This window comes from Eriocheir sinensis, chromosome 47, assembly GCF_024679095.1.
Source record: "Eriocheir sinensis breed Jianghai 21 chromosome 47, ASM2467909v1, whole genome shotgun sequence".
NCBI classification, from domain to species: Eukaryota; Metazoa; Arthropoda; class Malacostraca; order Decapoda; family Varunidae; genus Eriocheir; species Eriocheir sinensis.
The window spans coordinates 9,194,050-9,208,084 of NC_066555.1; the positions used below are offsets into that span (position 1 = coordinate 9,194,050).

General features: G+C 41.6%; 2 protein-coding genes across 5 annotated transcripts in view; one reads left to right on the forward strand and one right to left on the reverse strand.

Moving 5' to 3' along the window:
- Positions 1-607, forward strand: part of LOC126981369 (probable glutamate receptor) — a 203,177-nt gene extending 202,570 nt beyond the window's left edge. Inside the window, exon 12 of the mRNA XM_050832393.1 lies at positions 1-607. This exon is cut by the window's left edge and continues 187 nt beyond it. The gene's annotated coding sequence lies outside the window, so the exon portion shown is untranslated.
- Positions 608-1,144: 537 nt separating this feature from the next.
- The window catches only part of LOC126981370 (serine-enriched protein-like), a 199,036-nt gene continuing 186,145 nt past the window's right edge, over positions 1,145-14,035 (reverse strand). For 2 of the 4 annotated variants that reach the window (XM_050832395.1, XM_050832397.1), the window contains 2 exons: positions 2,747-2,929; positions 1,146-2,382 (listed from right to left, as the gene is read on the reverse strand). In XM_050832395.1, coding sequence (XP_050688352.1) covers positions 2,170-2,382; positions 2,747-2,929 — 396 coding nt within the window. In that variant the 3' untranslated portion in view covers positions 1,146-2,169. Of the gene's footprint in view, positions 2,455-2,746; positions 2,930-14,035 lie in introns of all 4 variants that reach the window. The other 2 variants (XM_050832394.1, XM_050832398.1) reach the window with 2 other exon arrangements.

A 14,035-nucleotide genomic window follows, 5' to 3' on the forward strand; every position in this document is an offset into this window, starting at 1 on the left:
TTTCCTATACAACATCTAACCCCAAATGTCTGGTATGTTTGATGTTGCTGAAACTGCATATCATAGAATAATTCAGCATGATAAATAAAAAAAATAATATGCCACGAAAATTATTGAGATAAAGGCACCCTTGTTCGTGGAGCTAAACTACATGCAGAGATCAAAACGCCCGTTTGTCTGAATGAAATTATTGATGTACTCAGTTTGTGAATCATTAGTTGAAATAAATCTAACAACCATTTAGTCTTTGCCTTTTCTATTGTAATGTGATTCACATGGATTACTAGGTATTTTTTTTATTTGCCCGACGATCATTTGCCTGAGGGCCAATAATCAAATGTGAATAAAATATTTATTAAGTAAATCATCATCATGTTTTCCTCTTATTATTAAGCATTATTCACTGATCACTTCTAACAATTACTAAAGTCACACACATAAACGAATACACACAAAAACATAACGGATAAATGTTATTAAGATCTATTTGATCTGACAAAGAGATAAATAGGTAGGTAGAGACAGATATATAAATATATAGACAAATAGATTGTTTGATTATACCCACACACTCACACACACACACATATATATATATATATATATATATATATATATATATATATATATATATATATATATATATATATATATATATATATATATATATATATGTGTGTGTGTGTGTGTGTGTGTAATTCACCTCTTGGTCTGCCGCGGGTCTCTCTCGAGACAGCCAGTCTCATAGTACCGATCTTTGGGTAGGACTGAGACCACTCACACACAACACACCGCGACAACGAGGTCACAACTCCTTGCCTGACGTCGCATACCTACTCACTGCTAGGTGAACAGGGGCTACACGTGAAAGAGATAAACCCAACTTATCTTCACCCGGCCGGGGAATCGAACCCCGGTCCTTCTGGTTGTGAGGCAGACGCTCTATCCGTTGAGCTACCGGGCCGTGTGTGTGTGTGTGTGTGTGTGTGTGTGTGTGTGTGTGTGTGTGTCGGTGTTGCAACAACAAAAGAAATAAACTATAAATGCTCAGTTTTTTTTCTTAACTCCCTGATATATATATATATATATATATATATATATATATATATATATATATATATATATATATATATATATATATATATATATATACCATTAACAGAAACATGATTGCATTTTCTTTTACAACAAAGGAGACAGCTCAAGGGCACAAAAAAAAGGAAACAATAATATAAAAAAAAAAAGCCCGCTACTCGCTACTCCTAAAAAGAATCCAAAGAAGTGGCCGAACGAGGGGTCAATTTTGGGAGGAGAGGTGTCCTGATACCCTCCTCTTGAAAGAGTTCAAGTCGTAGGCAGGAGGAAATACAGATGAAGGAAGATTGTTCCAGAGTTTACCAGCGTGAGGGATGAAAGAGTGAAGATGCTGGTTAACTCGTGCGTAAGAGATTTGGACAGTAAAGGGATGAGCTTTAGTAGAAAGTCGTGTGCAGCGTGGCCGCGGGAGGGGGGGAGGCATACAGATAGCAAGTTCAGAAGAGCAGTCAGGGTGAAAATAACGATAGAAGATAGAGAGCTAACATGGCAGCGGAATTTAAGAGGCAGAAGAAGGCATACACAGACTTTCTTGGACTCCCTTTGAAAAGGTATTCAAGGAACGACAGTTGAAGTGTTGTTATTCTGTGTAGCTTCTCATTTTTTATGTAAACATTGATGTTCTGTAGATAGACAATACAGAGATATCTAAAGCCCATTAACCAGTGTTTTCTTTCTCTGTGTAAAGAATACTCGTCTGTCCCATGAGTAAGCCAAGTCATGTGCAAATAAACGATTGAGAAGGTGATGTACGCTTATGCAATGCAGTATAAAAATATTATGCTAACTGCCAACTAGCATGTTTGGGGGTAGAGGGAAGTTTGAAGAAGCAATTAAGGTAATCAGCAATTTAAGTGGTAGGGGGTAATTTGAATTCTGATTTCCTGCATGTACTATAAAGCTACATTGCATTTTTCTACATATGAAAATATATTATACAGAGTCACCGACTTACATAACCCTCTTTAAATGGCCTTCTAGAAATAATATCAATGTCAAGTTTCTATAATAGGCTGAGAATTTTGGGGGACCGAATGTTAAGCGCTGTACGGCTTAGCTTCTCCAGGATTTTTCTTACATTTCCCGGACGTGACCGTGAGGCATGAACCCTCCACCCGCGGCTCCTTCAGACGAGTGCCTCCCAGATTCCATCTCGGAGGATGCAGAAGATGAGAGCGTGGTGCTGGAGCCAAGAGGATCCAGGGAGCTCTGCACCGACGTTGAGGGGTCCTGCGGTCGTCTTCTGTTTGGGGAGAGCTTGGATGGGTCCACACTGCTTGGGTCCGCCTGCGGGAGGAGCCGTCAACAGGGGTCAGAGGGCCCTTGTCTTCAGACAGGGCTTGGAGTGGCTGGCCGAGTCTGATGGATTCGAAGCTTGTTAAGCAAAGTTACAGAGAGTAATGATATTCAAGATAGCAATGGAAGTTCAAGTTACATTCAGTCTATTACGAATGAATTTATTGGTAATCTCAGCTAAAAAAAAACTCCAGGGTCAGCTGGCCAGCATTTTACAATATTTTGTATATAAACATTTTAATCATGAGCTCCAAACAAGCACTCAGTTACCTGGAAAGCTTTCATGTCCAACGACTGATCTGTTTATCCATGTGACCCTTGAGTCAACCTGAAATGATTGACTAAACAAGCTTACCTGGTACGCAAGAGCGTTCATGATGATATGGTATGGGACAAGACCAAGCGGATGGATCTCTTTCATTAGGATGTTAGCTGGGATTTTGTAGAAATGGATGAACTCCAAAAAATTGCCAATAACCTCCTTGAGGTCGGTGTTGGGTTGATTGTCGCAGTGTTTTTTGGACCACATAAGACCCGCCTGCCAGTAGTGGATTGGTAGCAGGGAAACGGGACAGAGAAAAAGGCGACTGGTGAATATGATGCAAGATATAATCACACAAAATTTAATGTATGTATTTAATGAATGTGTGTATGTGGGTAGATTAGATAAATTCATGTTAGGTGGGGTTAGGTTCACAGGAGCTGCATTGTACGGGCCTACCGGCCTCTTGCAGACTCCTTACGTCCTTATGTTCTTATGTTCTTACAACTATACACACCGACCACTCATCCACCCACACAAGTCCACCTACTCACCAACGCCTTTCTAGAGAATGCAAGTTTAATTGTTTGAGTCTTTCCTCGTATGGCAAGTTTCTTAAACCGTGAAGCATCTTAGTCATCCTTCACTGTACCGATTCTAACGTTTTGATATTCATTCTATAGTAAGGTGACCAGAACTGAACCGTATAATCAACATAAGGTCTAACTAATGCTAAATATAGCTTGAGGGAATGACTTCGGCGCTTCTGTTGCTTACGCTTCTTAAAATGAATCCCAGTAGCCTGTTTGCTCGATTTCTAGTTTGAATGCATTGTGCCCTTGGACACTGATCAGAGCTCACTAAGACCTCTAAATCCCTCTCCCACCCAGACCTGCTTATGAGAGTGACATTTAAGCAATAGTTATGTGAGGGCATGTTCCTATCTACACTCAAAATACTGTACTTCCAAACATTGAACTCCACCTGCCGTTTCTTAGCCCAGTCATGCATTGTTTAGTTCATCCTGGAGAATACTAGCGTCCTGATCCGACTCAATTACTTTACCAATTTTGATATCATTACCAAACTTACTGACATCACTACTAATATCTGTATCTAAGTCATTGATATATATATATATATATATATATATATATATATAGATATATATATATATATATATATATATATATATATATATATATATATATATATATATATATATATATATATATATATATATATATATATATATATATATATATATATATATATATATATATATATATATATATATATATATATATATATATATATATATATATATATATATATATATATATATATATATATATATATATATATATATATATATATATATATATATATATATATATATATATATATATATATATATATATATATATATATATATATATATATATATATATATATATATATATATGTCATGATTTCATTAGTCAGGGAGTGGCCTGTGGAAAATTACCGCGGGAGTCCCCGTCATTTTGATTGAGAGAGCGGGAAGAAACACTAGAAGGCGGGAAACAGAAGCTTTTCAAATCATTTCGTTATTAATGCCAACGCTGAGCTATGTGTGGGATGCATGACCCACTATGACCAATTGCATGTGTTAGGTTATTAATAAATAACAATCCATAGCCGTTAGGGCGTTTTAGCGTAAGTGTTGCACAGAAAACGAGATGTCAGTATGGCAAGAGCTGGCATCTTGACCGCGGAGCCCGGATTGTACAGAGACACGCCAGTCCTCGTCAACAGACCGACTTGGTCGGCTAGATTTCGATCGCCCATAAAGTCGGTCTGTCGGCACCCTGCTACGGGCCGCCTTTGGCAAAGGCCCGTGCACCCTCCTACAGGGTGGGGAGCAATCTTTGAGGGCCACGGTTGTCATTTGGTACTGAAGCACTGTGATTGGTATTGGACTCAAATTTGGTAATGAAACGAATGAAATTTGGTATTGAACTTTAAAAAAATAAAAAATAAAGGAATGCTTCCACTTATACATCCCCTTACACACACACCGAAAAAAAAAACGTACATAGACAGTTCAAGCTCCCCAGTAACCAACTATTTTTTTTTTTTATAGTATTTAAAAGTTTAATATTTTCATATCTTAGTTGGAACGTTCGGGGTGAATTTTTACCTGTGCTGCATCATTCAATTTTTACCGTCACCCTGCAAACCAGAGACACCAGGATTAGTATTAAAAGGCAACGAATAAATAGTCATTAGTTACGGCCATGCAGGTAGCGACCCCCGACAACTCTTTTAATTTCCTCGCCAGGCCGTCCCTACCCTATTCCTCCCCCTCTCATACCCTCCGGTTAACACGCTTTTTTGTACGAGAGTCTCGAGACGTGTATAAGTCTCGTAAAGAGACATACACGTTTCGTACAGATACGCACAACGCAGCGACACACCACCTCCCGCCTCCGGTTAGTTGCCGGCTCTTAACTGTGAAGGTATCATTATGTCGAAGTGGAAAGGTTCCTATGAATCTGGTCGTACTTATCACACCGAGTGGGAACAAGAATTACGGAAACATATATGTTATATTATTAGTTTGGTATTGGAAATTTTAAGCTGGTATTTAAAATTGATCGAAGTATTCGGTATCAGGTCCCTGAATAAACCTGGCAATCCTGACCCCCATCTCAGCTATCAGTGTTTTGGCCAGGGTACCCAATATATAGGCGGTGCTGCTTTAGCGGGGTGTTTACCGGGGTGAACCGTGCGATGCCGAGCACTTGCCGGGCACTTATCGGGCACGTACCGTCCTGGTACCGTGTTTTGCCGTGCGAGGATCGGACAAGACTGTAGTGGTTTCCGCCTTTGCCGGGGGTTAGTTCTTGGGACACCGTGCTCGCATCGCCTGTCACCGTGGAAATACTGTGCATATGTACCTTGCACCTTATAATATGTACACTGTAGTCGTCAGGTCGGTACTGGAACCTAGGGGTGGGCAGGTACCAGTACCAGACTGCTCGGTACCGGTACCAATACTAGCCAGTCGCTCATGATGTCCCTCATTTCTTCCTCACACGAGTGAAAGGGTGAAACTGAGTGCATGAGTGGATATCTCGGTGTTATGGATATTCTCTCTCTCTCTCTCTCTCTCTCTCTCTCTCTCTCTCTCTCTCTCTCTCTCTCCCCACTGAATGAAGTGAATATTTACCCAACCGCCACCATGAGCTTTTCCCCACGGAAAAAAATCCAACCTGGCAACTCTGCGCTCGTTTGGCCAGGAAAGACCACGAACCGCGTCATAGATGGTTTTATGCGCGTGATCTGAACATATGCTTCTGAAACCGTACCGCGTCATAGGAAACCGCGCTTTACGAATCCGCGTCATACGCGACTTGACTGTACTTTCATTTCACATTTTCATATGTAGAATATTCAACATCACTGGATGGGCCACCACCGCCCCCGTCACGAACCCAAAAGTTAACTTGGATTCATCTCTGCCTGGGCCGACGGAGCTCCACGCGCGGGCCCGGGTGAACCCCGGTTCCCACTGTCCCCGCCGTCGATGACGTCAGTGACGATCGACGGATCCGTGAAAACGGAATAGTGGGAACCACGCCTTAATTAAGCCGCGTCCACACTAGGCCTCACGAGGCGACTCGTGTATGCCCTCACAAAAACAATAGAATACGGACGGGCATGAAGCCGCTGCTGGCAATGTACATGTTTCCGGTTCTGGGAAGAGCCTAGAAATGCATTGTGCCACGTGCCAATGATAACGTAGTGCACATATTACGTCCTATAAATCGCTTGTTGACTGGATATTGGAGAGATATCACAAATTCTTCTCATCTCACGGGGAGAAGCCACCATTAGCTCGTGACGTCATCAGGCTGAAGCGGAGTACAGCAGACGACAGTACTAGTGTTGTGTCCATTGTTTTTTTCATCAGCTATGGCCACTCCAGATCCAAACTGCGCCCAACAGGTATGTTATAGGTGCTTACAGAAACATTCAGCGGTGGCTGAACGGAGAGCAAGACGGCCCCGCGTTCAGGAGGACGCAAGTTCAATCCCCGACCGGTGCCACCAAGCTGGGATTTTTCAGCCGCCGCCGAGTGGCTTAAAACTACCCACCTGCTGTCCAGAAGACCACCCATCAACCCGGACTCTAGATTCTAGGATTAAAGATGAGCTCCGAGAGGGCAGCATAAGCCAATGCAAGATGGCGCCACTATAAACATTCGCCTGCGCCAGAACGGGCTGGGGCGACCATCAGGACCCACCGGGAAGAAGCCTTGGACCGACCATCAGGATCTACCGGGAAGAAGCCTACCGGCGCAATAGGCCGAGACGTAAAAAAAAAAAAAAAAAAAAAAAATAGAATAACATCAGTGTTGGAAATATGCTATATTATTAAAATGAGAGTGAAATCAACCGATTCGCCTCTGCTCTGCAGAAAATAGTTGAGTTCACGATTTAAAGTTAGTTCGAGGGGAAACTATAGATAATAATTAAGGTTGAATATATATTAGTATTATGGAAAATTACCTAGCCTAACCTAGAGAAAACAATGGCTCTGGAACGTCAGAGAGAGAGAATCAACGCCTGAAGATGAATAAGAAGAAAACGAATGCAGACCAATATTCTATAATCAGAGGACGTGACAGTAGAGAGAATAGTTGAGTTCACGATGAAAAGTTAGTCCGAGGGGAAACTAAAAAAATTACTGCAGGATTCACTAGCACAGACAGAAATATCTTACGTGGAATACGTTTGTCCGTATATATATACTCTTGCACATTGGCACGAATCACCAATGACTGCGGGTTACGTCTCCAGGCAATGCTAGCCACTAGAAACATACACCACAACACGAAATCTCGGAGTAACACAAAGTTGGCGGCCTGCTGACTACATCGTGACGTCACGACCAATCGGCACACGTTTCTAGGTCACGTGATTTTTCCTCAACTTTAATCCATATTTTATACCACATTTACTATTTTACATGAAGAAAAAAAAGCACCATAGCTGAATTTAGGGCCAATTTTATCCATACAGACAGAATTTGAAATAAATATGTTGACCGGAAACATGTCCATTCTGGAGAGAGGTATTTTTGGGGCAGGAGGTAGTCCAGGTGATCTGTGCTGAAAATGGGGGTAACCCAAAACAAATTGCAACAGAAACGAACTATATACCAAATGATAGCCCAGAAGGTGTTCTATAACATATCAAAAATCTAAGAAAATCCAATGAGTGGAACACCCCCATTTTGGGGGAAATTCCCCCATTCACCCCTACTTCTCTTCCTATTTACCGTTTTTTCTCCAAAATGGTGCATCGGACGGGTAAAAGGTATACGGATCAAAAAATTGGAAAATTAAATTCTCTACAACTTCACTTCTATGTGTCTTTGCTGTAAAACTTACAGTTTTTGTACAAATAAGGCCAATATTTGAACCCTTATTTTTGCCAATTTTGAAAAATATGCATTCTGTCCTTATACTTTGCTTAATAACTCTAAAAATAATATTTTTTTCTCAAAATATCATATAGATGACATTGTAGAGTAGAAATTTCTGTTTATTTTGGTATTCTTGTTTTAATTAAAATATTAAGAGAAAGAGCGGAACCCCCAGAAAAGGGATTCCTCCCCTTTTTTTCAAGATTGCGGCTTGGGAGGGATTTTCCCCAAAATGGGGGGGGGAAAGGGATACCAAAGATACACAGCAGGTGGTGCAGTACCTTTCTCAAAGAAATCCCTTCACAACAGATACCTCACTGAGAAACATTGCAACTGGTGTTACAGCCCCATCTTCTGTTGACGTGCAGGAGAGCAAGCGCATTGGAGAGCGCATCCTGGCTTCAATGGAGGGTAACACAGTCGCCTCACACGTCTTCCGAAAGAAAAGCCAGGCTGTCACCATGGATATAAAGTCCACCATCAAGATCCATGATGAGCATGTTCATGTAGACCCCGAACTTCTCTTTCAGAGGCTAGTAACGGTGGGCACAATGAATGACGAGTTACACGATGTCTTTGATCATGAACTCTGCCATTACCCTTCAGCTCTCTTTGAGTCAGTCGATGCTATTCGTCCAGTCAACAAGTCCATTTTAGCAGCTGCTCTGTGGTGTCCTGAAGCTGCTGCATTTCAAGGTCCATCAGAGGCTGTCCAGTATGTGCTAGATGGTGGAGCCTTATTGCATCGTATTCCTTGGACTAAAGGAACAACATATGGACAGATTCTTGAGCAGTATACAGCTTATGTCACCAAGAAATATGATAGAGCCATTGTCGTATTTGATGGGTACAATGACGCACCAAACACTAAGGATTGTGCTCACAAAAGGCGATCAGGCGGTGCAACCGGTGCAACAGTGCACTTCACGTCAGGCATGAGACTACAGACGAAGAAGGAAGAGTTTCTCTCAAATAATATGAACAAACAGAAATTCATTACACTGCTCTCTCAGAGACTGGAAGAGGCTGGGTGTGTTATACAGCAAGCAAGGGGGGATGCAGATGTGCTCATTGTGCAAACTACAATCGCGTCTGCAGCTCAGAGAGAAACCATCCTGGTTGGAGATGATACAGATCTGTTGGTTCTGCTCATCCATCATGCAAACAATGTCAGACATAACATCTTCTTCAGGCCTGAACCCAAAGGAGGCAATGAGAAGGAACGAAGTGTTGGAACATTTTAGCAATGAGGGCCTTTCTTGGAAGTGTTGTTACCAATAACATTCTCTTCCTGCATGCCATTCTGGGATGTGACACTACTTCTGGTATATATGGTCTAGGGAAGAAACTGTCGGTCACCAAGATCAAATCTGACACTGTGTTTCGTGACCAAGCGAAGGTCTTCATAATTTCAGGTGCTAGCAAAGATAACATCATCTCTGCGGGTGAAGCAGCCCTAGTTTGTTTGTACAATGGTAAGTCTCACCAGAGTATCAATGATCTCAGATATGAGAAATTTTGCAAGAAGTCTGCAACAAACACAATAGTTGTTCAACCCAAATCCATCCCACCAACATCAGCTGCTGCCAAGTACCATAGTCTCAGAGTGTATCACCAGGTACAGGAGTGGTTAGGTGTTGAGTTGCGACCTGAAGACTGGGGCTGGAAAGTCAGTGCAGGAAAGTTAGTGCCAATCATGACCGATTTGCAGCCTGCCCCTCAGAAATTCCTAGAGGTAGTTCGCTGTGGTTGCAGTTATGGCTGTAACAATATGCGTTGTTCATGCAGAAAACATGGAATGCTATGTTCCACTGCTTGCTCAGAGTGCAGGGGTGTGTGTGCTAACATTCTCAATGATGCTGAATCTGAAGATGAGGTATAAATCGTAAAACTCGACGAGGTGTTACATTTTACTTTCATAGTTTGTACAGTAACAAGGATTCCTATAATGTGATAGGCATGATTTTACTGAATTCATATAGCTCGTGGCATACACTGATTATATCATTTCTATGATTTGTGACTGATTGTACTGTTTGTAAATGTTATTTTGTTAGATTTTGCACTTTAACAAATTTGTGTAATAATGTTATTTTTATTATATTACCTATTGAAGTTTGCCTTTGATGGAAATTTGAATATTTACTGAGTTGTGGTTGAAAACCCATTTTTTGTCTTTCGCCCTTTGTAAAAGAACCGATATGCAGGATCTCAAAAGAGATACAGACATAAGCTGCTACTACAAAATTGTCCGCAGTTTAAGACTTTACATATATTCAACTTTCACTCATTTTTGGGGTCCAAGATAAATATTTTTCGGGTTAATGCTAAAACACCCAAAATGGGGCTGTTTGACAAGAATACTAATAAAACAAGAATACCAAAGGAAACAGGAATTTCTACTCTACAATGTCATCTATATAATATTTTGAGAAAAAAATATTATTTTTAGAGTTATTAAGCAAAGTATAAGGACAGAATGCATATTTTTCAAAATTGGCAAAAATAAGGGTTCAAATATTGGCCTCATTTGTACAAAAACTGTAAGTTTTACAGCAAAGACACATAGAAGTGAAGTTGTAGAGAATTTAATTTTCCAATTTTTTGATCCATATACCTTTTACCCGTCCGATGCACCATTTTGGAGAAAAAACGGTAAATAGGAAGAGAAGTAGGGGTGAATGGGGGAATTTCCCCCAAAATGGGGGTGTTCCACTCATTGCATTTTTTTAGATTTTTGATATGTTATAGAACACCTTCTGGGCTATCATTTGGTATATAGTTCGTTTCTGTTGCAATTTGTTTTGGGTCAAACCTTATTTCACCTGGACTAAGGCGTGAACGTGGCAACATCAGCTGCGTGTTGCTCTCAGATCAAAGCTGAAAAACGTTGAGGACAACGTTGAGTGAACTCGGGGCAACACTCATGCATATGATGATTGATATTCTGAAACAGCACCCCTGCATCTGGCAGGTGAAAAATAAACATTACAAGAATAACAATGACTGGCGAGGCGGTGCAAGAGTCGCCTCGGGAGGCCTAGTGTGGACGCAGCTTTAGAGTCGATAGATTACGTCACTATAGTAACATTGCCTAGTCATATTCACATACATGAATTACTCTAGTTAGAAGGTAAAGCCTTAGATTATATAAAAATGCGTTTGTCCCTCACCAGGTACAGCGGTTAGTCGGTTTAACTGGGTTAATGGAGTGAGCGCCAAGTAAATAAAGCGACTTTGCGCCTGCGCGTTTCGTTCACGATACCTTACCAGGATTAAATAAATCAACGATCAATAATTGTCGCTTGATATTATAAATAAATACGCTTACTGAAGAAACTATTTAGCAACTTGTATAAAAATAATTGTAAGAAGTGAGTAGTGAGGTTTCAAAATGTCTGCAGTCAGTTGACGTTGACAACATTGACAACGTTGACAACGATGACCACAATTTTTCTGATGTGATCGGTGATCGGAATTTAGTTTGTGAAGTTCCGATCTTCACAGACCGATTACTTTTTACAAAGATGATCCAATCTTTGCATTCTGATCGCCAATTGCTGTTCCGATCAGATCGGAAGATCGGACGATCGGATTGATGATCGGATGTGCCCAGCTCTGGTAGAAGGTAATGTTATAATTGTATTTTGTAAAGAATTCTTATAACCAAAAACTAACTAAAATTATGGGTATTCTTTTTCTTGAACAGAACACTGAATAAACAACAGAACAATAATATGAAAATACGTATACTTTGGCTGTAGCCCGGAGGCCCGAGCCAGCCTATACGCCATTTTGGGGGTGTCAGATACCATAAATAGCATATTTTTACTGCGCAAAGAAGATGTCACTGATTGTGACTTCGTGAGCTTTCATATTTATCTATTTGTGCATATTTCATGATGGTAAAACTTTCATTACTAGTTTCATTCTTACTAGTGACACGAATGTGACTTTTTCACAATAGAATTTCACTCGAACAAGTGAATCAGACACCACAGAAATATTACCAGTGTGTGTATGAATGAATACAAAGATAAGCACATACTTTGATTTAACTCTAGGATGTCTCGTGAATCATTAATAAATAAAAACAAAATATCTGGATAGGTGACAATGTAGCCCGTTACCGGCTGTGGCTGCCAAAAAAGTCCCTCCGCCAAGTTTGTACCCCCCCATTTGGTGATTGTTAGGTACGCCTATTTGGTGCCGCGCATTCAACCAGTCACGACGTCTCCCACACCACAGCTGCTATAGTCTGTTCGGAGCATGAAGTCGGTTCAAGGTGTGGCAGATTCCAGAATTCCCATGAGTGCAGGGCTGCCAGTTCGACCGCCAATTATCAGATTAGCACTCTCTCCCGGCCTACCACAACGTGGCAACATGGGAAAAAATTGCTGCCACATGTCATAGAATTTATACAAATCCTTGTTATAATCCTAAACATCGACACTCATTGTACTATGAAGCTTCCTTTACTATATACAGAATATATAAAATATCGGTTTCAAATAGCACATGGATGGGAAATAAGAGAGAGACGCATGTACGAAGGCTGATTTGGCAGCATGGGTAGAGGTAAACGACGATACCAGCTCCACCCTGAACGGACTTCATGCTCTGAACAGACTATAGTAGCACCATCTGCGACCCAACAGAGTAACGCTTCCACGCCGAGTTCACCCAAAGCAGCCGCTCAACCACCACCCGCACTCCACGCCGATGTTACCTTCCAAAACTTCAGGAACTAGAGGAGGAAATGGACAGACTATGCTATGATGGTGGATCTTGCAAGCCTTTCTCAAGAGAAACAGCTCATCCAACTGAGGATGTGCTTATCTCTCGAGACGCAGCGCATATTAGAGCACACTCTAGGAGTTCCTCCAGACGCCGTTTCTCCCGTGCAAGCCGTTCTGGATGTCCTTCAGGAACACATCAAGGGCCGAAGGAACGAGGCATTACGTTGACGGGAGCTCTTTAGCATTAAACAGATGGAAGGCGAACAGTTCGCTGACTTCTACGTACGCTTGATGAGGGCATCCGAGGAAGTCGACGTTTGTAAACGCCGCCATAGAGAATGCGAAGAGACTCAGATCAAGCAAGTGATCATAATGGGTGTCAGAGACGAAGAACTCGTGCGACGCCTTATCTCTCTCGACGCTTCTTGTACCCTTCAAGACGTAGTGATGGAATGTTGGGCCTACGAAGCTGCCCGCCATACCACGTCTGCCCTGTGCGCCCCCCCCTACTGCTGTAAGGGCCACGCTTGGAGGAAGAATACATGGAGTGGTGAGGTGAAGCATGGGGGGTAGGGGTGGGCGGAGCTTAGCCGGTGGCCTTGAGCCAGCAAGTCCACTCAAAACATTGGCTTTCTCGCTCCCAGATCGTCGGAGTAAATGAGCTTGTCTGCCTTATTTCTTCCACATATCATATGGTTTTACTTATTCAACTGCTGCAGTATATGCACTAAGGATGTATGTACAGGTTTTCATAGAAAAAACACCAGCATTTCCTTGTCTTTATTCCGTAGAAGCTGAGATGAAATGTTCCACACCCGCCTTGATCCCTCACACTTCCTCTGTATAGTATTCATTATATATTGACCATGGCCTTACTTTTAATGTAGAAGGATGTACAGCCTTCTATGTAGAGCGTCTCAGATGTGATCAAAACTCACTACGAGAAAACAGAAGGAAGTATTGGGGCAGGAAGGAGAAAAACTTACCCATGCGCAAATAATAGTCTACGTATATTTGACTCAGGGTTGGACTGGGCTATGTGCCCGTGTGCCAATGGCACATGGGCCCCCCAAGGTACATGGGCCCCTGGACTTAACCCGTGCCAATGTGTATTATTAGAATATTCTGATATTTTAGCTTATATGGGCCCGGGCCCCCTCCAGCCACT